General features: G+C 41.9%; 1 protein-coding gene across 2 annotated transcripts; it reads left to right on the top strand.

The window, feature by feature from the left end:
- The first annotated feature begins 92 nt into the window (after window positions 1–92).
- Window positions 93–25,805, top strand: STYXL1 (serine/threonine/tyrosine interacting like 1). 2 transcript variants are annotated; one of them, XM_082247341.1, is made up of 9 exons: window positions 93–189; window positions 2,726–2,832; window positions 4,855–4,916; window positions 6,723–6,822; window positions 6,922–7,055; window positions 10,952–11,097; window positions 14,242–14,327; window positions 20,924–21,036; window positions 25,634–25,805. In XM_082247341.1, the coding sequence occupies exons 2-9, from the start codon at window positions 2,730–2,732 to the stop codon at window positions 25,667–25,669; spliced, it is 780 nt and encodes a 259-aa protein (XP_082103467.1). In that variant the 5' UTR covers window positions 93–189; window positions 2,726–2,729; the 3' UTR covers window positions 25,670–25,805. The 2 variants fall into 2 exon arrangements, with proteins under 2 accessions (XP_082103467.1, XP_082103466.1); XM_082247340.1 differs by having other exon boundaries at window positions 25,630–25,805.

Genomic DNA, 25,805 nt, shown 5'->3' with positions numbered 1-25,805 from the left:
CTATTTTAGAATCGCACTGCACGTAGGTAACAGACATGATGTATAGTAGAGTGTCATGGCTGGGGATGAACACAGGGGGCAGAGTAGAGGAGCATGGACCTCCATAGATACCAGTAAAGCGTCCTTAGTAACAGGGCAGGCAGCTCGGCCTTGGTGGTATGTGTCTGTAGGAGCCTGTCACCTATACTAGTAAGTACTCTACACCATTCAGATCACCACATTCCCTGTCTGTGTCACATAGATTGTGCACTGCACTCACCTATATGTCAGTGTTATGTACACTCAGGGTGTATCTCAGTTTTATCTGTCTGTCCAATATATACCTAGTCAGGCAAGGCCGCATTTATACTTTGGGGGGGCTGGGGTACTTCCAGTTATGTGGACCAATCATGCACAGGGATAACCACTTTCTGACCGATTCAAAGCCTATTTACTGCTACAGGGCGGCCACGCTGGGCTGCACTGCATCATTTATATATAGCACAGTGGTGTAGTGGTTAGCAGCAAACGGGTCGCTGGTTCAAATCCCAACCACAACACTACCTGCCTGGAGTTTGCATGTTCTCCCTGTGCCTGCGTGGGTTTACTCTGGTTTCCTCCTACACTCTGAAGACATGCTGATAGGTTAATTGGTTCCTGTCCAAATTAGCTCTAGTATATATGTATGAATGTCAGTAAGAGACCTTAGATTGTAAGCTCCTTGAGGGCAGGGACTGATATGAATGTACAATGTATATGTAAATTGAAAGCACTATATAAGTACCTGAAATAAATAAAATATACATGATTCTGCACTTATAGGTCTGGGTACAAGTGTGCGCTGCCAGCAGCTCACTCCCGCTCTGATTTTTTCACAGCGAGTCACAATCTCTGCCAGCAACCGCTGATCGTTCGGTACACTGACAGAATGGCAGTCTGTCTATGTAAACAAAGCACACTGTCATTCTGTCAGTACAGAAGGTATGGATCCTGTGTTTCTGTAAAGCAGAAACACCTATCCATGTCTTCCACTAGTAAAAGCACCTCCCCCACTACACTGAAAACACTACACTTCCCCTGTCACAGATAAAGGCCAGCTCTGCGCATGCGTACTACATTAGGGCTTATCAGTGATGGCCTATCTAATTTGGTCGGGTCATGCAGTAATGGCGTTAGTTACCATGATCCTCGTGTTCTATGACTAGCCATTTGTTGCGCAGGGAGCCTATGATGGCCGCACAATCAGCTGTGGTTACATCTTAGTGACATCTGCTAGGCACACATTTAACCCTTTGATCGCCCCTGATGTTAACCCCTTCCCTGCCAGTGTCATTAGTACAGTGACAGTTAATATTTTAGCACTGATCACTGTAATAATGTGACTGGTCCCCAAAAAAGTGTCAGGTGTCTCATTTGTCCGCCGCAAAATGTCCTGGTCATTAAGCAGGCAAATCCTTCCGGTCCAGAAGTGGTTAAAGGGGGTGATTTTTTTTATTTACCCACGGTATTTCTAACTCCAGAAAGTACCTTTTATTGTTCTCTTACTCCTGCCGTTTACACATTTCTTTCTTGTTGCTGTGATCTGACTTCCCGTTAGAGGGTGACTACATCCACTCCCTATTGTCCCATGTATGTAGGAACATAGCCACCCTCTCTTTCTAGGTGCTGAGATGGACCAGAGGCTATGGACTATGGGATTTAAAGTGCACATGACCACAACTAACATGCATTGCGCATTTCAAATAATCAGAAGTGAGGGGGGAAATTAGAGGTTTGAGAGCTAACAGAGGACAATACAAGGGGGTCAAAAACTACAGTAAGTAACAGTTTCATGAAAAAATATTTTACATGTCCATTAAGAACTGGATGCATATGGATTATTTTTGGAGAAAAATGATACTGTTTTGTGTCCTTTTAAGAGCCCGTTCACACTGGGGCGACCTGTCAGGCGACCTGGTCGCCTGACAGGTCGCCGTAGGTCGCCTTCCATAGAGAAGCTGTGGACCCGTTCTAATAGGAGCGACACAAGTCACCCCGACTTAGAAAAAGGGTCCGGAGCTTCTTTGGGGCGACCTGGAGCGACCTGCATAGACTTCAATGATATGAAGTCCGTGCCGGCCGCTCCGAGGTCGCGGTGCGAGCAGCGCACCACAACTTCACAGGTCGTCCCGGGAAGTAGCGTCGCCCCAGTGTGAACGGGTAATAAAGCTGATATCCATGTTTTGGTGAAGTCTAAATAGATCATAAACTATTTACATCACTAACAGATGTAGCATCTCTTAGCACTGTAAAAACAGAATGTAGCATCGACTATATACAGCATTCAGCTCTGTGTTCCACCAGCAGGACAGAAGCTGCCTGCCCCACACCCGGAACAAAATCAAGTCGGGATGCACACTGCTCAGCTTTTCAAAGGACGCTTTGTATTTTCTAAATGGAAGCGTCCTCTGATTGGCTGAGGCAGAGAGGTGGGTGGGTGACAGCACACTCTCTGACTCTTTTGTTCTGGGAGGGGATGGGAAGACCTTGTCTTGCTTCCAGAGCACAGTGCTATATACTGTATGTAGCTAATGCTACACACAGCTTATACAGTGCTGACAGCTGCTCAATGTGTTTGTGAAGGAAAGAGTTGGATCAGCTTGGTAAAGCTTAGTCCTTGGTAGAAACTTTTCTTGATGGTTGCAGGAAAACTATTGCTTCCCAAAATGTAATGTAATTAATAAAAACTTTTTTTTCTCTGTTCCAGAAACATGGGCGAATTGGTATTATGCACATCGACAGAATTATACAACATCTTGAACCAGTCAACCAAGTTCTCTAGACTTGCCGAACCAAACTATTTATGTCTTTTAGGTAAGTACTGTATGTGTTTAATATTAAAGTGTATGTATAGCCCAAAAATGTTTGGATAAAGTCACATCCTCTAGATGCAGCAGGAAATGAGAGGAATTTCCCTGCTTTTACAGTTGTCACCAGAATATGTGTCCGCATTGGAAGACTTGACCTCACTTTTTTGGTGACAACTGTATAATGTTGAATTTTCCGTCATTTTCTGTTTCTGTGACAATGGCTCACAGGACAGGTAGAGAGAGGGGAGCCAGCAATACAAATTTGACAGGGAATCCAACCCTGCTCATGCTCTAAAGTGCCTTTGCATACACTTTAAAAAGAGCCCCCCCAACCCCCCCCCCCGTAAAAATCACAGGTGTATGCACACACATTCGAATCAAATGTAAAAGATATGATTTTTAGCAAAACTTTATTTTTATTTCCTGTTTTCTGAGGCACTGTTGACATAGTCAATGACTCACAGCCTCCTCCTGGGAAGGCTACGTCACCCATGCCTTCCACAGAGATCTTGTGTATAAACTGTGAGATCTCTCAAGGTTTTGTGAAGTCTTGTGAGATCTCGGAGAAAGGCCTTATTTTTTTGTTTGTCTATACATTGCTATGCCTTCAGCAATGAGAATGTTCGCTGGTGCGATGACTCTTGTGTTGCTAACACCATAACATTCTATAAATAATAACAAACTGCACCAGATCTCAAACAGAACTTGCATAGATCTGGCACAGATGTCATCGGTGGGCCAGCAGAGAAAAATAAACAAAAAAACAGCCACTAATGATGTCTGTCTGGCCAAAAAAAAAGTTGCCACCCGGAATTAACTAAGCAACTAGCTAAACTAAGCATGCAGTAATTATCCTATTGGATAGTTACTGCATGTGCCCAAAGAATGAGGTCAGCTGACTACCTGAATATACTGAATGACCAGGTTATTCCACCAATGGATTTTTTCTTCCCTGATGGCACGGGCATATTCCAAGATGACAATGCCAGGATTCATCGGGCTCAAATTGTGAAAGAGTGGTTCAGGAAGCATGAGACATCAGTTTCACACATGGATTGGCCACCACAGAGTCCAGAACTTAACCCCATTGAGAATCTTTGGGGTGTGCTGGAGAAGGCTTTGCGCTGCGGTCTGACTCTCCCATCATCAATACAAGATCTTGGTGAAAAATGAATGCAACACTGGACGGAAATAAATCTTGTGACATTGCAGAAGCTTATCGAAACAATGCCACAGCGAATGCGTGCCGTAATCAAAGCCAACAAAATATTAGAGTGTGTGACCTTTTTTTTTTGGTGGCAACATTTTTTTTGGCCAGGCAGTGAATTTTTCTATATTGATTTCTTTATCATAGTGGCGGTTTATTATGGGAGAGAAAACGCAGATGGTATTTTAGGCCTCGTGCACACTGAGCAATAAAAACGTTGCTCTTAGGGGCGTCTGGCGTTTTTTTTTTTCTGTCTCTAAGCTCCCCTAAGTGTCCATGTACACAAAGGCATTGAGAGGCCAAAAAAAGAAAGAAAAAACACTGGCAGCATGTCCAGGAGCAGTAAAAAAATGCTCGGTGCATGTAAATGCACATTAATGCTAGGCACTTCAAGAGCTTCAGCGTTTATTTATTTCAATAGCCAGAATACATTCTAACTCTGGGCAATGAAATGAATTCATGCCCAAGTGCTTGATGCATCTAAAGGTCAAAAAAGCGTCAAACCTTTTTTTCTGCCAAAACACTACTGCCAGGAGAAAAGGAGTTTAGAATTGTTGTTCAAACGGCCTATGTGCATGAGGCCTTAGGATGAAAAAAGGCGTATTCAGCATTGCTTATAGGAATTACGGGGTCTTGAGACTTATGTGTGAAAGATATCCAAATTGTGCTTTCCTTATGTCTACAGCTGCCTAATTTATTTACTATATTTATTAGCAGTTAATACTGTTTAAAGTAATACCTGGATGAGAACAAGTTTTTAGGAAGTCTGAAATACAGTACCTTTTGTGTACATTTTACTTTATAATTGTTGCCTTCTAGATGCCCGTTCCAAGCGAGAGTATAATGAAAGTCACATTATAACTGCAAGAAGAGTGAAGCAGGTAATGATAGTAAATTATGAATTGGTACATTATGCTGTTTAATGTTTTGTAGTCTTTACAGAATTGGCATTATGTGATCCTATTTAAAAAGACGGTATAAGGGCATTGCAACTCAGCAAAGTGCACTATCCATTAGTGATAGGAGTTCACATTACAGAATTTTTTTTCAGTGAAAAATGTAAAAGATAGATAGATAGATAGATAGATAGATAGATAGATAGATAGATAGATAGATAGATAGATAGATAGATAGATAGATAGATAGATAGATAGATAGATAGATAGATAGATAGAATGTTGACTTTACATGCACATGTACTTTAATGGCATCCCAGTCTTAGTCCATAGGGTTCAATATTGAGTTGGCCCACCCTTTACTGCTATATCAGCTTTAACTCTTCTGGGAAGGCTGTCCACAATGTTTAGGAGTGTGTCTATGGGAGTGTTTGACCATTCTTCCAGAAGCGCATTTGTGAGGTCAGGCACTGATGTTGGACAAGAAGACCTGCCTTGTAGTCTCCGCTCTAATTCATTCCAAAGGTGTTCTATTTGGTTAGGACAGGCCATTCAAGTTCCTCCACCCCAAACTCGCTCATCTATGTCTTTATGGACCTTGCTTTGTGCACTGGTCCAAATCATTTGGTGGAGGATTGACTATGGCGTGGGGTTGTTTTTCAGGGGTTGGGCTTGGCCCCTTAGTTCCAGTGAAGGGAACTCCTAAGGTGTCAGCATACCAAGACATTTTGGACAATTTCATGCTCCCAACTTTGTGGGAACAGTTTCGGGATGGCCCCTTCCTGTTCCAACATGACTGCGCATCAGTGCACAAAGCAAGGTCCATAAAGATATGGATGAGCGAGTTTGGGGTGGAGGAACTTGACTGGCCTGCACAGAGTCCTGATCCCAACCCGACTGAACACCTTTGGGATGAATTAGACTTTGGATATGAGACTAGAATGTAACAAAAAACTGAAGAATATTTTAATCTGATCGCGTGTACCAGGTTTAGTCCATAGGGTTTAATATAGAGTTGGACCAACTTTTACAGCTGTAACAGCTTCAACTCTTCTGGGAAGGCTTTCCCTAAGGTTTAGGAGTGTGTCTATGGGAATGTTTGACAATTCTTCCAGAAGCACATTGGTGAGGTAAGACGCTGATGTTGGACAAGAAAGCCTGGCTTGCAGTCTCCGCTCCTACATCCTTAGTGGAGGATAGCAATGCTGCCAATGTTCCTTAATAAAAAGATAATGCCATTAAGAAGAAACATGGCTGTTTTTCTGACAGCAAATAATTACTTCAATAAAAAACTGTAGACTGTTTGATGTTAGGAATCACATTTGATAACTGGAGATAACAGATAACTTCTTAGCAAATAGTGAAACCAATTTCTTTTACTACACATTCACTAAAGCCAGCCTTACATGGATTAAAATTCAGCCGGTTCAGCAGGGATTGACCGAGTTTTAATCCATGTATGGGGGCAGTCTACCGATTGACTTCTGTACAATTAACTTTGAATGCATAGATGAGGAAATTTTTTTTTTTTTTGCTTAACCTGCGACTATAGATGCCGGCAGTAATCAAGTGAAAAAAAAAACCGACAGGCTGATTGTACTGAAGTCAATTGATGGATCAACTTCAGTACAACCAGTCTGCCAATAGATAGACAGAAAATCGTCTGGTTCCTGCTGAACTTTCCGGCCTAAATCATGTGAATATCAACTTCAATTAACCAGTTAGTTGTGTTTTGGTCTTTTGACACCAAAAGCCTTTTAATTTTATACTTTTATATCTGATTTCCCATAGGATGAAGATATGCATTTCTTATTACCGGAGTCTGTTGAGCTGGCTTGCATGAAGTACTGTGTTGTGTATGATAGTCGGACCAATTGCTTGGATGGAGAAGGTACTGACATATAACTGTTGATATTAGATTAGTTTTATTTATATACTTATAGTCAAGCTGTAATGGTGCACTAAAAGGTAACTTACAAACCTCCCACAGGCCAGGCTCTGGAGTGTGCAAAGGTGATTTCACAAGTCTGCCATTATCCTGTATTGGTGCTCAAGGGAGGCTATGAGGAATTCTCCGGCTACTACCATTTCTTCAGATCACAGAAGGTCTTTTGGATGCCGCAGGTAAATATCTTACCAATAGAATACCAATATTTCTGCGCTCACCACAAAATTAAACCAATGTGAACAACATAAGCAAAACCAATAGGGTTGAAGACAGCTGCAGCACACACAATAAATGTCAAACACACCTAAACTACTTCAGCTTGACATCTATATACCTCTAGTGATGGGCCGAACACCCCCCCTGTTCGGTTCACACCAGAACATCTCGAACAGGGAATAAGTTCTAGCGAACATGGGAACTCTATTAAAGTCTATGAGACACGAACGTGAAACATGAAAAGTCCTCATTTTAAAAGTTTATATGCAAGTTATAGCCATAAAAAGTGTTTAGAGACCTGGGTACTGCCCTGGGGGACATGCATTAATGCAAAAAATAATTTTTTTAAATAATCGTTTTTTTACAGGAGCAATGATTTTAATGATGCTTAAAGACAAAAACCAATTCAAATGAAAAATCCCTTTAAATATCGTGCCTGGAGGGTCCCCGTAATGTGCCTGTAAAGCGGCGCATCTGTACGATGTACAGAGCCTGCTGCAGCAATACTGATATTTAGAAATTTCGACATTTAGAAAAGGAAAAAATGTCATTTAAACTTGCTCGCAGCTGTAATGTATCGTCAGCCCCCGGAGATCTAAAAATAGATTGAAAATTTGAGCCCAGGATCTAAAAATAGATTGAACAGTTGGGCCCAGGTTCTAAAAGTAGATTGAACACTTGAGTCCAGGATCTAAAAATAGATTGAATGGATAAGCCCAGGATCTAAAAATAGATTGAACAGTTGAGCCCAGGATCTCAAAATAGATTGAACAGTTGAGCCCAGGATCTTAAAATAGATTGAACAGTTGAGCCCAGGATCTAAAAATACATTGAACAGTTGAGCCCAGGATCTAAAAATACATTGAACAATTGAGCCCAGGATCTAAAAATAGATTGAACAGTTGAGCCCAGGATCTAAAAATAGATTGAACAGTTGAGCCCAGGATCTAAAAATAGATTGAATGGATAAGCCCAGGATCTAAAAATAGATTGAACATTTAAGCCCAGGATCTAAAAATACATTGAACAGTTGAGCCCAGGATCTAAAAATACATTGAACAGTTGAGCCCAGGATCTAAAAATACATTGAACAGTTGAGCCCAGGATCTAAAAATAGATTCAACAGTTGAGCCCAGGATTTAAAAATAGATTGAACAGTTGAGCCCAGGATCTAAAAATAGATTGAACAGTTGAGCCCAGGATCTAAAAATAGAAAGAAAAGTTGAGCCCAGGATCTAAAATAGAAAGAAAAGTTGAGCCCAGGATCTAAAAATACATTGAACAGTTGAGCCCAGGATCTAAAAATACATTGAACAGTTGAGCCCAGGATTTAAAAATACATTGAACAGTTGAGCCCAGGATCTAAAAATACATTGAACAGTTGAGCCCAGGATTTAAAAATAGATTGAACAGTTGAGCCCAGGATCTAAAAATAGATTGAACAGTTGAGCCCAGGATCTAAAAATAGAAAGAAAAGTTGAGCCCAGGATCTAAAATAGATTGAACAGTTGAGCCCAGGATCTAAAAATAGATTGAACAGTTGAGCCCAGGATCTAAAAATAGAAAGAAAAGTTGAGCCCAGGATCTAAAAATAGATTGAACAGTTGAGCCCAGGATCTAAAAATAGATTGAACAGTTGAGCCCAGGATCTAAAAATAGATTGAACAGTTGGGCCCAGGATCTAAAAATAGATTGAACAGTTGAGCCCAGGATCTAAAAAATGATTGAACAATTGAGCCCAGGATCTAAAAATAGATGGAAAAGTTGAATGCACCATTTAAAAAATAGATTGAACAGTTGACATGCTTTTTAATTTTTGTTGTATAAAAGCCATAAACAAACTTAGAGCATTGTTTCAAAGTGGGTATAATACCAATAAAATCTCTACATGTGACATGTATACATGCTATGCTGCTTGCAAGCATAAGGCCCCCTTCATTTGAGCTGGATCTGGTTTTGCAGAGCTGAGCAGAGCAACCGGATGACACGGACACAGCCCACTCTGCTCTAGTTTGATGGACTGGCTGTCCATATAATCCCGACTGCCCTCCAATCTGATCGAATCTGAGTTAGCTGGGTGTAAACAGACAGAAGGCCATTTACATCTGACTACTCACAGAGAAGAATGGAGGGCCCAGTTGGACCCGATCAGACCCCTCGTGGGAAAGGGGCCTTACACAGGCATTTGTTACCTCCCACAGAGATCATTGTGCTCCCCCTGACATGTCTTCTGTTCAGGCAACACACGGCATCTACTACCTGGAAAAGGATCCTGGTCCATAGATGATACAGTCATTAAAATCCCAGTTCCTGGGACCTTTGCTCTGTGTACATATGCTGTCTCAAACTGATCAGCCCCTGCTGACGCCCTTCATTGTGTGAGTTGTTGAAATGTTGCAACACCCCTATTAACAACTAGAGTAAATGAGACTGGAGAAATGATTCAACATAAATAATTTTTAATGACACTGGGTCTATGATAACAGCTCATGAAACACAGGGAAGAAAGTGGTAGTGTTAAGAGGTCATATTTCAAGTGGTATGCCTAAATATATTAAATACTGTGTTTTTAACATGCAGTTATCCTATAACATATCCTATAGCTAAGTTTGATTGATCCAACTTTTCAACAGGTCTGCTAAACTTTGCAAATTTTCCTCATGTGATCCAAATGTGGATTTCCTATTAACCATTTGAGATAGATACCCCTTTATGTGTCCTTTTTAGCATTGTGAAACTTAGCTGATTTGTTTGCAAATTAAAAAAAGGAAACCTGTGCAATTATTGCATAGGTGTGTAAAGCAATCATTGGGATAAATTTGCTAAACTAAAGAGAGTGCAAAATCTGGTACAGCTGTGCATGGTAGCCAATCACCTTCTAACTTCAGCTTGTTTAATTAATGCCCCGTACACACGTGCAGATTATCTGAAGACTTTTGTCTGCAGACTTACCAAAACCATATAATATGAGGTCAAACCTAAACACTTTCAATTTGTATGCAATCCGGCAGGCCCTTGCACTACATAGAAAAGGTAAGTCTGCAGACAAAAGTTTTCAGATAATCTGCACGTGTGTACGGGGCATTAGCTTTGACAAAAAACCTGGACGCTGGTTGGTTTCTATGTACAGCTGCACCAGAGTTTGCACTCCCCAGTTTTAATAAGTCAACTCCATTGTGTAGTTAGATTTTCCAGCTTAGGGTTCTTTCACACGAGCGCTCCGATTAGATCCGCCTGTCAGTTTTTTTAGGCGGATCTGATCAGATCCTCAATGCATCCCTATGGGGCAGCGGATGTCAGTGGAGACATGTCCACTGACACCTGCTGCCATCCGCATCCGATCCTGTCCGTGAAATCCGGACGGATGGAAACCCTATTTTCCATCCGTCCAGGGGATAGGATCGGATGGGATCGGATGAGAATGGACAGGCGGTCCGCTTTCATCCGAATCCCTCATAGAGAGCAGCGGGGACCTGACACCTCCTTCACACAGAGCGGAGAATGAGCTGTCACCTGCCTGCTCAGCGGGGATCAGTGTATGGATCCCCCGCTGAGCAGCACGGAGGCGGACCGTGTAAAAGGACCCTTAAAATGAAACTAAACCCTCCCATCCTTTTCAGCCAAGAAGGCTTCCATCTTATCCTCTGTTCGATTTTCAGTTGACATGGTGCTGCACATGTGATCAGTTATGACAGTTTGGTTGAAAGCACAAGCAAATGTGACATTTAGCAATCCTGGCATGCCGGTAATGAAACTGTTAATAGTTCCGCTTTAAATGATCAATATTTCAGTGGATAGGAAGTATATGCATGTGTAGAACCAGCATAAGACTAACTACTATGTGGTTTCCTTCTAGGAAATAGATGATTTTCAGCCATATCCAATTGAAATCATACCGGGTTTATTGTACATGGGAGATCATCGCCAAGCAAATGACCATCACATTCAAAAGGACCTGAAGATTAAGTCTGAGGTTAATGTGTCTTTAGAACCCACACAACTGTAAGTAAAGATTACCACTAAATTTAGTGGGGCTCCATTTGTCAGTGTTAAGTTCAGTTCACTGATTGTAGCAGATTATTCAGCTTCTGCATCACAATATACATCACGTGGCACTTTAATTTTAGAATGTTTAAGAGCCCATTCACACTGATCCGACTTGGACAAGTCGCGGTCCGTCGCGCTCCCATTGTGCGGTACAGGAACGGTTTTAATAGGAGCAACACAAGTCGCTCCGACTTAGAAAAAAGTTCCTGTACTACTTCGAGGCGACCTGGAGCGACTTGCATAGACATTCATTTTATGAAGTCCGTGCAAGTTGCCCTGAAGTCGCGCTGCACGCGACTTCACAGGTCGCTCCGAAGTCGGATCTGCCATAGTGTGAACGGGGTCTTAGGCTCCATTCACACTTGTACGACTCCAAAGTTGTGCCGACTTTGGAGTGCAACTTTGATGCAACTTTGACACAACTTTGGATTGTTATAACTTGGACGAGACTTTGACTTTGACCAGTGATAATGGACAACTGTTGCACACAAGTTGCATTGTATAACATTCAGGTAGGACTTTCATGCAACTTTTGAGGGTTAACATTAATGTCTATGGCCCTCAAGTTGCATGAACGTCAGGACCAAAGTAGTGCATGAACAACTTTGAAGTTGCTGAAATTTTAAGTCGCACATATATGAATGGTTATCATTGGAAAACACAAGGAACGACCTGTCATGTAGCTTTGATGTCCAAAGTTGCATGACAAGTCGTATAAGTGTGAAGGGGAGACTTACAGTTAACCTTGTGCATTTACCAACCAGCTACAGCATGTGTCTGAGTTAAAGGGTTAATCTGAGAATTAATATGTCCATTTTAAGTGTATGCTACTGAGATAAATTGCCCACAGGCTTCCTAAATTTTAAGAGGTCTCCTCTTGAGTTTCTAGCTACAGTATGCCACCCCAACAGGGCTAGGAATCATTTTTTCAAACTAGAACAGACAAGTGGAGTTTAGGCAGAAACAAATAGTGCTGCAGCCACTAGGAACCCAGGTTATCATCTACCCGCATCCGCCATATCTCAGCCTCGCCTAGGCTGACAACCTAGGCCTTATGTTTGAAGCGGAACTACACTGCATCTAAACACCACAAATAAAAAATGCTATTCAATTCATTTTTAATATTCAAAGCAAACTCCCCCATCCAACCATGTCTCCATGCTTTTGAGAAATAACTTTGAAAAACAACCCCCTAGCATTTCTGATTGTGGCCATCTTGAGTAAGGGCAGATGATTCATGTAGCAATTACTTCCTGGATTCCATCTGCCCTTAGTCTAGGCATGCAGGCAGCAGGGTGTGCTTAGCTGAGAAAACCTCTCCTTCCTTCCTGAAGACTCCTGTGATGTAGGACATCATTTGCCTAGGCCAGAAACCAGAAAGTAACTGAAGAAATGTAAAAAAAAAGTAAATATTATATACTTCCCTATGTTTTTACTAATGCTAGTAGTATAAGGATTAAAAATAGGTCAGTGTTGGTTAAGAGAGTGACGTTACGCTTTAGGTTCTTGTTGGTGCAAATCATATCAACATATTAGCTGTTGTTTCCCAATGTATTTGTGCTTTATACTTTAATAAAACTTTGTGCACTGCATTGCTACTCCGCGGATCTCTCTTTTTTCTGAATTTAGTTAAGTAATCATTTACTGTCTTGTTACATATTTTTAGCCTTACTACTTTATCCTGTACAATATAGCATTTAGAGTGCATTAATGTTCATGATGATATGTGTATTTTTTCATAAGGCCTGCATTAAAGCGGTTTTCCACCCAAAAGTGGAACTTTCACTTTAAGTGCTCCTGTCCTGACCCACTGACATGCCACATTTGGCATGTCATTTTTTTTTGAGGGGAGCGGGTACCTACTTTTGAGGGGTACCCGCTCCCACTTTTGCTCGGGCGGTCTAGGTGGCTTGAGCAGAAGTTCTCCCCTCCCCTCCCTCCCTGCAATCTTCTGGGACACGTCACAGGTCCCAGAAGATTGCCCGATCACTAAGGAAGCGCAGCGCAACTTGCGCATGTGCAGTTTGCACATTTGTGATGCCGGCGCCGGAGGAAGACAGAGAGAACCGAGGCTCCCCCAGGCCCCCTCGCTGGATCATGGGACAGGTGAGAGTGTGTTTATTATAAGTCAGCAGATACACTTTCTGTAGCTGCTGACTTTTAATAAACACAAAAATGGCTGGAACTTCGCTTTAAGTGCCTGAAGCAGACATTAACACAGTAACAAAGCTGTAAAAACTGTCAGCCATGCTTTTAAAGTGTATTTAAACCCAGGAACAAAACTGTAATATATTGCAGATTACCGGTTTTTAGATGTGGTGGCTGCAATAGATTTCCCTTTACAGTTTTTTTCCCTTTATTTTTATCTACTGTAGTCATCCTGACAGTAAAACAACACCTGGCCCAGGATGTCAAAGCTCACTTACTGTACCGTATCTATGGAGGAAAAGTGTTGTCACACTAGAAGAGAGAAGATATATTAACCCCTTCTCGCTGACGGAACGCAAATATGCAGCCTCGGATTGAAGGCGTTGTAGCGGGGTGATGCCTGCAGCTAGAGGCATCACCCCAGTACCATTGTTTAGAACCAACGGTCGGCTTTCTTGTAATGACAAGGGATGCAGCTGAGCAGCCGTTTGGATGGTATTACAAGGTGCGAGCTGCCTTCTGCGGCTCTCCTGGGTCTCCTGTCCCACCAGGAGACCCAAGCAACCAGCCGGCACGTCCGCCACCTGGCCGAAGATCCGAACAAAGCCGCATTCGGTTCTGATCAGGTTTCCGATGTAAAAACCCAGAAGCGATGTCATAATATCACCTCAAATGATATTATCACCTCCGAGTACTTGAGCTTTAAAGGCACTGGTTTAAAAAAAAAATGACAGCATTCAAAACAGCCAAAGCTGGCATTTTGAATGCTTTTAAGTGCAAATGAGAGATTTGGGGTCTTTTAGACCCCAGATTCCTCCATAAAGAGCACTTGTCACTGCCTATTACTGTTTACATTCCTTGTATCAGTAATAAAAGTGATCAAAAAATGTTTTTTAAATGGATAGTGTAAAAATAAAAAAAATAAAATAATTATTTGTAATATGTTTTCAGGCCTGTGCCCATATTGCACACTGCAGTGCCAGATTCACGGGATTCTGATCTCCTACAATTCTTCCCAGCTGCTTGTCAGTTTATAGGTAAGTGTTACTATTTTTTTATTAATGTCCTTTACAGAAACTTCAAACTAAAACAGGTAACCTACACACAAAGACGTAAAAGACGTATTCAAGGAAATATTTTAGGACAGAACAAAGACATAACTAGAACTTTCCACCCAAATTTGCTACAAATTGGAAAAGTGTAAACCAGAACTTGTTCTTCAAGTAATCTGCAAGTGTACAACTTGCCAGCGAAAATGTGTAGCAAGTTAACAAGACTTACAATTCAACACTGCAACAACTTTGTGGCAAGTTATCCTTGCTATCTGGGTACTGGTAGCCTGTTCCTGTGCACAGGGCTCTGCAAATAGCCCCACACATTCTGACACACCAGGCTGGGTGGGGAATATCTATTGCAGATACCCATACAGCACCCTGGCAGCAAAAGAGATTTAAAACTATAGCAATGATACAGTAAAAAGTTAAACTATAGCAAGCAATACAGTATATTGCAATTTAGTGAGCAATAGAAAGAAATATACTGTAAAACAATGGGTCTAGTGAGCAGCTTCCTCAACCCTATACTGGGGCAATTCTAACTAAGGAGAATTATGGTACTCTACTAGTTCAGCAGTCTGTAATATACTCTCTTATGCTGATCAGCTTGTTGGGGTCCAACTGTTATGTCAGGGTTCTCAGGATAATGTCCTTTTAAGTACTGATAAAGTCACTGGCAGTTTGATACTCCAGGGCAACACTGTCCCTCTTTTGTCAAAGTGTAATGTGGATTTGGCCAGTAGCCTCTCACCAACTTTTTGTGTTAGTAGGTGATCTCCCTCTGTATACTGGGTGAAACAGTCTGTGTCTGCAGTATCCTTCCCCCTTGATCAGGCAGAAAATTCTATCAGCATCCATGGTACTCTCTGATATCCCAGGAATGTCTGTCACTGTGCGCCTCTCCCTCTCAGGTGTAGTGGTGAGTGGTCTGTTAGCATCCTGATGTGCACTCTGTCCTCTTCAAACAGCCTCTACACTTCTTCTCCTCATCCTGGGAAAACAGCAGGGAACCATCTTCCCTCTTTAACCTAGTGCCTTGTAGTAGTTGCAGTTTACTTCTTCCAAGTCACCAAGCCAGCTCAGTCTGTCAGAACTACACCTCCCACAATCCTTGCAGTCCAAATAATGCGTGCCTTCTTACTGAGTAGTGGGCTGGCGGAACATTGATGGTACACAGCTGTACAATAAGAGTTCCCTCTTGTATCTGTGACTGTGTAAAACGCTCTTCTGCTGCCAGACCCAGAATAATTTTAGTGTCAGTGCTGCAGATTGGGCTACATACTGTATGATACCAGAAGAAAGCACCATTTGTCCTGCATAAGTACAGTTAGGTTGATACTAAAACATAGGAATTGTCAAACAAGCTAGAATGTCCTTATGGGCTCATTCACACTTATGTGCTGCATTAGCGTAAGCATGTTAACACATTGCCAAGCATTAACGTGGGTTGTGTTAAGGAAACCCACTCAAAGCTAACAAAATGCACCATAAAAGGTGCATGTAGCATTTTTCAGAGTGCACTCCAACACATGTTAGTGTGTTACTGCTTGTTGCATTGCAGTGCACATCTGGCGGTAAGGTGCTTTGGGGTGCCATTCAACACACTGCAGTGTAAAACTGTCTCTGTTGGGGTGATTTCCCCCCTACTTACTGTCCTGGTAACACAAGAAATAAGGATATTTCTTTAATGGGGACAAAGACAGCCAAAAACTCTGCGCTAGACTACCAAAAGAATTGTGTATTGCAGTCTCTGTCCCTGCTGAAGAGGTTCTCCTCAGCTCCTGTCTCCGTGACACATCAGGAAGAAAACATTTCTTTATCTGAAACACAGCAATGCTAAAAGGTGTTTTGGCTGGAGTTCCTCTTTAAGAAGTAATCAACTACCATTTCTGTACAGAAAACGTTTAGGCAAACAAACGTTGCCTGTCAAAGTGGAAATATATTAGGTCATATAATGTTCACTGAGATAATGGTGCTTCATATGATAAGGAATTGCCACATTAATTTCTAACCTTTGGTCTTTCTATGAAAAAAGGTGAGCTTGATAATATTCCAAGTGGGTTGTAACTGCACAGAACAAAACAGTGCATTTTTATCCATATTAACTCCCATCCCACCCTCAGCAGAAGTGGCCCAAATCATTAAAAATAAAAATCTAGCATTTTGTAATTATAAAAAAACCCAGAGCAATGAAGATAAGGAAATCTACAAGATTAGGCAGAAAGAGGCCAAGCAAGTTATAAGAACTTCTAAAGCGCAGGCAGAAGAAAAACTAGCTCAGTCTATGAAAAAGGGGGATAAGACATTCTTCAGATATATAAATGAAAAAAGGAAATTAAAACAAGGAATAACTAAATTAAAAACAAAGGACGGAAGATATGTAGAAGAGAATAAAGGGCTAGCCGGCTGCCTTAATGAATACTTCTGTTCAGTTTTTACAGAAGAAAAAGGAGAAGGACCTCCACTTGAAAGGATGACTAATGAATCGTTTGATGCATGTGTCTTTACAGAGGAAGACGTTCTAAGATTGCTGTCTAAAGTGAAGACAAATAAGTCACAGGGTCCTGATGAGATACACCCAAAATTATTAAAAGAGCTTAGTGGTGAGCTGGCAAAACCATTAACAGATTTATTTAACCAATCATTAGTAACAGGAGTCGTCCCGGAAGATTGGAAATTGGCAAATGTCGTGCCCATTCACAAGAAAGGTAGTAGGGAGGAATCGAGCAACTATAGACCAGTGAGTCTGACATCAATAGTAGGCAAATTAATGGAAACCCTATTAAAGGATAGGATTGTGGAACATCTTAAATCCCATGGATTGCAAGATGAAAAACAACATGATTTTACTTCAGGGAGATCATGTCAAACAAATCTTATACATTTTTTTGACTGGGTGACTAAAATAATAGACGGTGGAGGTGCAGTAGACATTGCATATCTAGATTTTAGTAAGGCTTTTGACACTGTCCCACATAGAAGACTTATCAATAAACTGCAGTCAATGAGCATGGACTCCCATATTGTTGAGTGGATTAGGCAGTGGCTGAGTGACAGACAACAGAGGGTTGTAGTCAATGGAGAACATTCAGAACAAGGTAATGTTACCAGTGGGGTACCTCAGGGATCTGTACTGGGACCAATTTTGTTTAATATCTTCATAAGTGATATTGCAAAAGGCCTCGATGGTAAGGTTTGTCTTTTTGCTGATGACACAAAGATATGTAACAGGGTTGATGTTCCTGGAGGGAAACGCCAAATGGAAAAGGATTTAGGAAAACTAGAAGAATAGTCAGAACTCTGGCAACTGAAATTTAATGTGGATAAGTGCAAGATAATGCACCTGGGGCGTAAAAACCCAAGGGCAGAATATAGAATATTTGACACAGTCCTGACCTCAGTATCTGAGGCAGGGCAGCCATCAGGGGGGGACAGCCCATACACATGTAAGGGGCCCAGGCCCCAACCAAGGAGACCGAGTAGTTGCAGCTGTAGTAACTAGCAATTGCTGAAACATAGCGGCTGCAGAGTAAGCCGATGCAGCTGAAGGGATGTCTCTTTGCTGGATTGCGCTGTCTCTTTGCTAAAAATAGGAGGCTGTCTCTTTGCTGGATTGGGATATCTCTTAGCTGAATATATGAGGTTGTCCCTTTACAGAATTGGGATGTGTCTTTGCTGAATATATGAGGCCATCTCTTTACTGGATTGAGATTTTTATTTGCTGAATATATGAGGCCGTCTCTTTGCTGGATTGGGATATCTCTTTGCTGAATATATGAGGCTGTTTTTTGCTGGATAGGGATATCTCTTTGCTGAATATATGAGGCCGTCTCTTTACTTGATTGGGATGTCTCTTTGCTAAATATATGATGCCATCTCTTTTTTGGATTGGGATGTCCCTTTGCTGAATATATGGGGATGTCTCTTTGATGGATTGGATTCATTTGAATTTATTAAGTTATAAGAGTGTTAAAATAGAAGTGGGTGCACTGAAGGACTTGGTGGGATGGCCAGTAGGCGATTCAGTAGGACGGCCAGAGGGCGGGCCCTTTGGAATGTTGGTGGTCAGGCCCAGAGGGGCCCAAGCCTAAAGCTGTGTAAGGGGCCCCAAAATTTCTGATGGCTGCTCTGATCTGAGGAAAGGGATTTAGGAGTAATTATTTCAGAAGACTTAAAGGTGGGAAGACAATGTAATAGAGCAGCACGAAATGCCAGCAGAATGCTTGGATGTATAGGGAGAGGTATAAGCAGTAGAAAGAGAGAAGTGCTTATGCCGCTGTACAGAACACTGGTGAGACCTCACTTGGAGTATTGTGCGCAGTACTGGAGGCCATATCTCCAGAAGGATATAGATACTCTAGAGAGAGTTCAGAGAAGAGCTACTAAACTAGTACATGGATTGCAGGAAAAAACTTACCAGGAAAGGTTAAAGGACCTTAACATGTATAGCTTGGAAGAAAGAAGAGACAGAGGGGATATGATGGAAACTTTTAAATACATAAAGGGAATCAACTCGGTAAAGGAGGAGAGCATATTTAAAAGAAGAAAAACTACCACAAGAGGACACAGTTTTAAATTAGAGGGGCAAAGGTTTAAAAGTAATATGAGGAAGTATTACTTTACTGAGAGAGTAGTGGATGCATGGAATAACCTTCCTGCAGAAGTGGTAGCTGCAAATACAGTGAAGGAGTTTAAGCATGAAGGGGATAGGCATAAGGCTATCCTTCATATAAGATAGGGCCAGGGACTATTCATAGGATTCAGATATATTGGGCAGACTAGATGGGCCAAATGGTTCTTATCTGCCGACACATTCTATGTTTCTATCCTCTGTGATAGCATTGCATCAATGTTGTTATCCTAAAATAAGAAGTGCCATAACTATGATATTGGTTGTTCGGTTGTGATGAGTGGATGTTATATAGTCATTCATATCACGCAAAAATGATAGTGCATTTCAAACATTTCTGCTCCCAGATGTTTTGCTGCAAAAAAAAAATGACTTTGTTACCAGGCTCTTGTGGCAACTAGTATTTTGTGTGCCCCTGTTCTCTCTGAAATCTAGTTTGCTTAGGCCCTGTACACATTGAGCGTGTTGCACTAGTGCAGTGATGGTGAACCTTGGCACCCCAGATGTTTTGCAACTACATTTACCATGATGCTCAACAACATTGCAGAGTGCATGAGCATCATGGGAAATGTAGTTTCAAAACATCTGGGGTGCAAAGGTTCGCCATCACTGCCCCTAGTGCATCAGGCTCTGGTGATTAGGTGTGGGCAAAATAATAATATTAAATATTATACAGTCAGCGCAAACAAATTCCTAACATACAAATGCCAGCTGAACACTAAAAGGTAAATCACTTATACCTCAAACATAAATACAATATAAAACAGTGCAGTGCAATAACATTTCTAAAAATAAGTTGGTAAAGGAAAGTCCAAAACGCCCAGAGGATCCAGGTAGCCCAATTCAGTGTGGAAAAAGAAGGAAGTTGATTATTCCAGGTGACAGACCCTTCACCAGTGAAAACACACCGCGCTCACCTGAGATCTATAACCTCGTGTTACCAGCAGGTCAAACAAACTTTCCCATAAGGCCCCTTTCACACTATCCGTCCGTCGGACGGATTCCGTTTTTCTCAGCGGGGGATCGAGCCGCCGATCCCCCGCTGAGCAGGAGGATGACAGCTGTGTCTCTGCGCTGTGTGCGGAGACACAGCTGTCAGTTCCCCATGCATCTCTATGGGGGAAATCGGATGGGAACGGACCGTCGGACTTTACTCTTCCTGGGATAACTTGAATCAGGTTCCCAAAGTTAACAGGTCCTCCTATGAAGAAGTCCATGAGATATATATATAAATACGATATATATATAAATACCATGGACTTCTTCATGGGAGGACCTGTTAACTTTGGGAACCTGATTCAAGTTATCCCAGGAGGAGTAAAGTCCTTATTTTTAGCCTGATTATTTGGAAGACGTTGGAGTCCGTTGCCTCTTGGTTTACCCTTTATGGGAAAGTTTGTTTGACCTGCTGGTAACACAGAGGTCATAGATCTCAGGTGAGCGCGGTGAGTTTTCACTGGTGAAGGGTCTATCACCTGGAATAATCAACTTCCTTCTTTTTTCCACACTGAATTTGACTACTTGGATCCTCGGGACGTTTTGGACCAACTTATTTTTAGAAATATTTTTAGAACTTTTATTGCGCTGCACTGTTTTATATTTTGATTAGGTGTGGGCACTGGTGCAGCGTTCAGCTCCACTGCCGGCAGCCTGTCAAACGCTATGAAAGGCTGACAGCTACTGCGGCTGAAAGGGGCTGGATGGTGCACCTAGCAATACTTATGTTTAGGGCAATATGTGCCCCGGGACAAATGCCTGGAACGCAGACTGCCCTGCAGAATGCCTTTGCTCACACCTAAATGTCACAGCTTCGATGAACCAGGGCAAACTGGCCAGTGTGAATGGGGGCCTTACATATAATGATAATGATATAATATAAATAACAAATAATGTAAATACTTGCACTATTATGGTTTTATTGACTGAAGTCTACCTGTTTCTTTTCTAGATTCTTACATGGCTCCAAACTGTGCTGTGCTTGTTTCCTCTACGTTAGGGATCAGTCGAAGCAGTACTGTGATCATAGCATATCTTATGCATGCTAGAAAATGGACACTGCAGGTAACATAGGGATTATTGTTGAATTGGTCCCCTGGAGTGTCAGGGTATGCAGGATCCTTGCGTTACTTTGTGTTCTGTTTACTTTCAGCACCATTTGTTGTAGGAAGAGCTTGACAGGATCACTGAACTCTGGGCAAAAGCTGCACAAGTGCTTAGGGCAACAGGGATCATTTGTGAGATAAGTTGCAAGGCTGGGGTTAAAGAGGAGGTCCAGACACAGCCCCCCCTTCACACAAAAAAAAATCAAAAGTCATCAGCTACAAATACTGTAGCTGCTGACTTTTAATATTAGGACACCTAACTGTCCTGGAATCCAGCGGTGTTGCCACCCCAGCCGATGTTTCCATCGGCTCTCAAGTGCTGCTGCTTCCATTGTCTGTAAGGGAAACTGCCAGTGAAGCCTTGCAGCTTCATAGCCAGTTGCCTGGTGCCCATGCGCGAAGCGCACTGCAATTTGTGAATGGCCCGGCGGTGGGGGGCAGGAGGAGGGGGGCCACAGCGAGATCACCCAAAAATGGGAGCGGGTACCTGTCAAAACCAGGTACCTGTTCGCCCCCCCCCCCCCCGAAGGGTGCCAAATGTGGCACCAGAGGGGAGGAGGAGGCAGATAAGCTGAGCTGCCCCTTTTGGATGAAGCTCCGCTTTAATGAGCCTCATACTAAATTCATTTCCTCACAATCTACCCTGCAACGGGCAATTTTGACTCTTTCTCTCAGCCTTCAGCCACAGTATTCTGTCACCCATGGTTTCAGTCCCCTCCCAGTTTTGAGTGAGCAAAGTGATTGTAAACCTCAGACATTAAATATGAACAAAGCATATCCCTCTTTAGTGTGTACTTGTTTCTATCCAGAGCACTAAGTGTAATTTCTATCTGCTGCCTCATTCCTCTTCTATTAGAATGAGTCACTTATGACAAGTTTTTCTGACACCAAGAGAAAAATGGTGACGGGGGAGGGACCACCAGCTGATTGACAGCCTCAGCTTTCTTCCTGTGTGCTGTGTGAAAGGGGGGGGAGGATATCTCTTCCTTCCAATCATCTCTCAAAGCTCTTTTCACTGAGCTCTGCAGACTGTAACTTCAGATCTCTGCCCCCTTTTTTCTGACAGCTTAGGCAACCTTATATTCTAGACTTTGAATTGATGTAGATAGGGGAAGACTGCAGATAAACAGGTATAACTTATGTAGGGGGATTCATTTCATCTCTATGTATCACCTGAGGCCAGTCACTGCACTGGGTATATGTAAGGGTTTACAACCACTTCAAAATAGCTTTAAATCCTTAGAGTTTTTTAGTTTAACACATTGAGCACAATAAATAAACATTCCCCAGTAAACTATCTGTTAAAAGTCTTCAGCACTTGCAGTTTACAACTTCAGTGCTGGCTGCTGCTTTCTCAGTGCTGCTTTCCTGAACTTCTGGTCTTCACAGGATTTTGTTCACAATGGTCAGTGCAGTCTGGGGTCAATCTGCTAGCTTAGAGAAGGGAGGAGGCGAGAGGAGTAGGGGGTTAATTCTAGGTCACATGGGCCATATGTTTCTATCACAGTGGTCAATGCAGTCTGGAGTCGGTCTACTAGCTTAGAGAAGGAAGCAGCAGGGGTTGCATTCTAGGCTACAGGGGCTTTACGTTTCTCTATTGATGCACACAGTTTATGCAGACACAGCTTTAGTCCCTGCATGTAAGAGTGGTTTTATAGGATGCTGCAAGGGAAAGGAGCCATCCTGAAACAGGAAACTTAGGGCAGCAGTCATGGCACCATGGGCAGTGATTAAAAGAAAAGCTGCATACTCAGTAAGTAAGGAAATGAGGGTTTAGGCCCCATTCACACTAGTGCGACTTGTCCCGCGATTTTGGACCGCAAAATCGCATGACAAGTCGTTTTCCATTATTTTCAATGAGCCCCATTCATATCAGTGCGTTTTGAAGTCGCACCGACTTCAAAGTAGTTCCTGCACTACTTTGCCATGATTTGATTGCGTTTTGAACCATAGCCATTGCTTTCAAAATCGCGTCAAAATCGCGGTAAAATCGCGTCGCATAAGTGTGAAAGGGGCCTTAATATTACTTTAATCAGTTTGAAACATTTTATACTCAAAACATGGATACAAATGAAGCTCTGGGTGACAGATTCATGTGGTTCAAAACTGATGAAGAGTTACAACATTCCAAACTGCTGTGTGTGGTCAGTTATACAGGGCTGTGTACTGTTGGCTCTGTCTGTCCGTCTATCTATCTATCTATCTATCTATCTATCTATCTATCTATCTATCTATCTATCTATCTATCTATCTGTCTATCGATACTCTTCCTAATTTTCGATGCCCCTATGCACAGAAGCCCCATTGCTTCATTCCCTATCCAAGCTCTCAAATTCTAGTGTCTAGCAGTAAAACAGTTCTAAAGCTCTCCAATCCATAGCAGTGGTAATGTTTGTAGAGGAGTTCATGATAATGTTGAGTCACAAATGATGGCATTAATATGACCACTTGCATCCTAGCGAGAATTTAAAAAGATATAAAAGTATGTACCTATTTGTTTAAAAAGAAGAGTTCCAAAAAGCAGAAAATAGCTGCTCACAAAATGGACACATATGTCTAACAGCATTTCTGTAAGATACTGACACCTACTGGCTGCTTTTGTTTAAAGCACCATCTATATGCCAATAGTGGATCTTTTCTTCTATTTTTTTAATTTTTATCAGCCAGTCAGCTTTAAAAAAACAAATAAACAAATGTATTCCTCCATCCATACATTGGAGGTGGATGAAGGAATCCTCCCCGCTGCGCTATTGTATTATAACAACAAGGACTCTTCCGCTGTCAGAATACACCGATCAGTGTTGCAGCCGATTGGCTGCAGTGCTAATGAAATGAAAAATTTTCAACATTCCCGTTCGAGAGAAGCCGATCATTAGAACAAATTTCAATCCATCTTTGGCCAACGTCTGATTTTCAAATGTTAGAGTTAATTTTAATTAATTAAGCTATTGGCTTTGGCTGAAAATAAGTACATAGCATTTGCTAAGGTGCTACTGGAATGTTGGTAAATGGTTTAAAGAAGAGCAGAGGGACAGATCAAAAGGGATCAGTAAAACTGTATATTTTGCTGGAAAATAAAGACTTTAAGGCTGACTTACTTAAGGAGTTGTGAATTTTTACTCACAAATGTTGTGAATATTCACTTCAGATTATCCAGTTGTGTAAAAAGAAAACGTCTGTTCACTTTGAACAAGAATTTGCTTTTCACAGATTTGATGACTGAAGTGAATATTTTGAGTATTGTTTATTAACTCATTTAGTAAATCTGCCAATTTGTGTAGGTGCCTGTGGCCATGGACATCCTACGTCTGTTCCCCCCTCTTGTTCTGGGACAAATCATGAGAGAGGAGAATTTTAAAAAGATGTGTGCCAGCAGTTGACTTTTTCATAGACAATAAACATCAATGTGGCTTTCGTTAAGAAAGGTCCAACCATGGCTGGCAGTGCTGCTGCAGTGACCCGTGGGTGCTGTTTTCCAGCTGTCACACTTCCTGAGTCCAAAGAAAATCCAGGCCATGGCACGAACATTATACACAGCTATAAACTCATTTTGCTTTATCATACTGTCAAATTACATTCCTTGAACCTTTTTTTTTTTATTTTAACTGCTTTCTGCCCATGCTATAGCCGAAAGATGGCTACAGCGCAGGCTTCATTTGCCGGGAGGGCATACATGGACACTCTCCTGTGATCGCTCTGCCCGAGCACCCCCTGTGGCATGTGGGCAGCACGCTCTTTGATCGCAGAGTCATTCGGACTCAGCTGATCACAGATCGGGGTAAAGGGCCAATCACAGCAGTCCTTTAACTACGTGATCAGTTGTGTGTAATGACAGCTGATCACGGATTTAAACAAGAGCCAGTTATCAGCTTTTCTTTCCTCAAGCTGATAGCATGAGGAGAGAAGAAGAGAGCCAATAACTGGCTTATATTAAAGTGAGGGTCCTGATTATCAGTGCAGTCCCACCAGTGCTGCCTATCAATGATCACAAGTGCTGCCAATCAGTGCCGCCAATCAGTGCCCATCAGTGCTGCCAATCAGTGCCGCCTACTATTGCTGTCTACCAGTGCCTATCAGTGCCCATCGGTGCCGCCTATCAGTGCCCATCAGTGCCACCTATCAGTTCCCATCAGTGCAGTCTTATCAGCACACATCAGTGAAGGAGAAAAGTTCCCTGTTTACAAAATAAACTATGAAAAGTTTATTTTTAAATTTTGGTCTTTTTTTGTTTATCAAAAAAATAAGAAAAATACAGTGGTGATTAACTACCACCAAAAGAAAGCTCTATTTGTGTGAAAAAAAATAAAAACTATATTTGGGCACAGTGTTGCATGACCGTGCAATTGTCGGTCAAAGTGTGACAGCGCTGAAAGCTGAAAATTGACCTGGGCAGGAAGAGGGTAAAAGTGCCCAGTAGGCAAGTGGTAAATACATAAATATTATTACATATTCTGGCATGCACGTTGTATTTAATCTTCGTACCAATTGCAAACTGCATTATCTTTGCTTGATCTACCTCAATGAAGACACTCAATGCTGTTTTCCTTTTCAGGAAGCTTGGAACCATGTTCATAAATGCAAAAACAACATGAGACCAAACAGAGGATTTGTGCAGCAGCTCTCAGAATGGGAAAAGAAAATTTTGGGACAGCAGTTCACAGATATAGCAGATCCAAAGTTTTAATGGCCCTGATGTTATTTAAAATCAAGAACAACGCTAATCATTTA

The sequence above is a fragment of the Pelophylax lessonae genome (genome assembly GCF_965119305.1).
Source record: "Pelophylax lessonae genome assembly, chromosome: 2".
Taxonomy (NCBI): domain Eukaryota; kingdom Metazoa; phylum Chordata; class Amphibia; order Anura; family Ranidae; genus Pelophylax; species Pelophylax lessonae.
The sequence above is the reverse complement of the archived record's forward strand: the minus strand, read 5'-3'. Positions and strand labels throughout refer to the sequence as shown.

Coding starts and splice junctions, on each gene's coding strand:
- STYXL1 (XM_082247340.1), top strand. CDS start 2,730: ATGGGCGAATTGGTATTATGCACATCGACAGAATTATACAACATCTTG. Junction 2,833..4,854: donor AAACTATTTATGTCTTTTAG/GTAAGTACTGTA, acceptor GTTGCCTTCTAG/ATGCCCGTTCCAAGCGAGAG. Junction 7,056..10,951: donor AGGTCTTTTGGATGCCGCAG/GTAAATATCTTA, acceptor GTTTCCTTCTAG/GAAATAGATGATTTTCAGCC.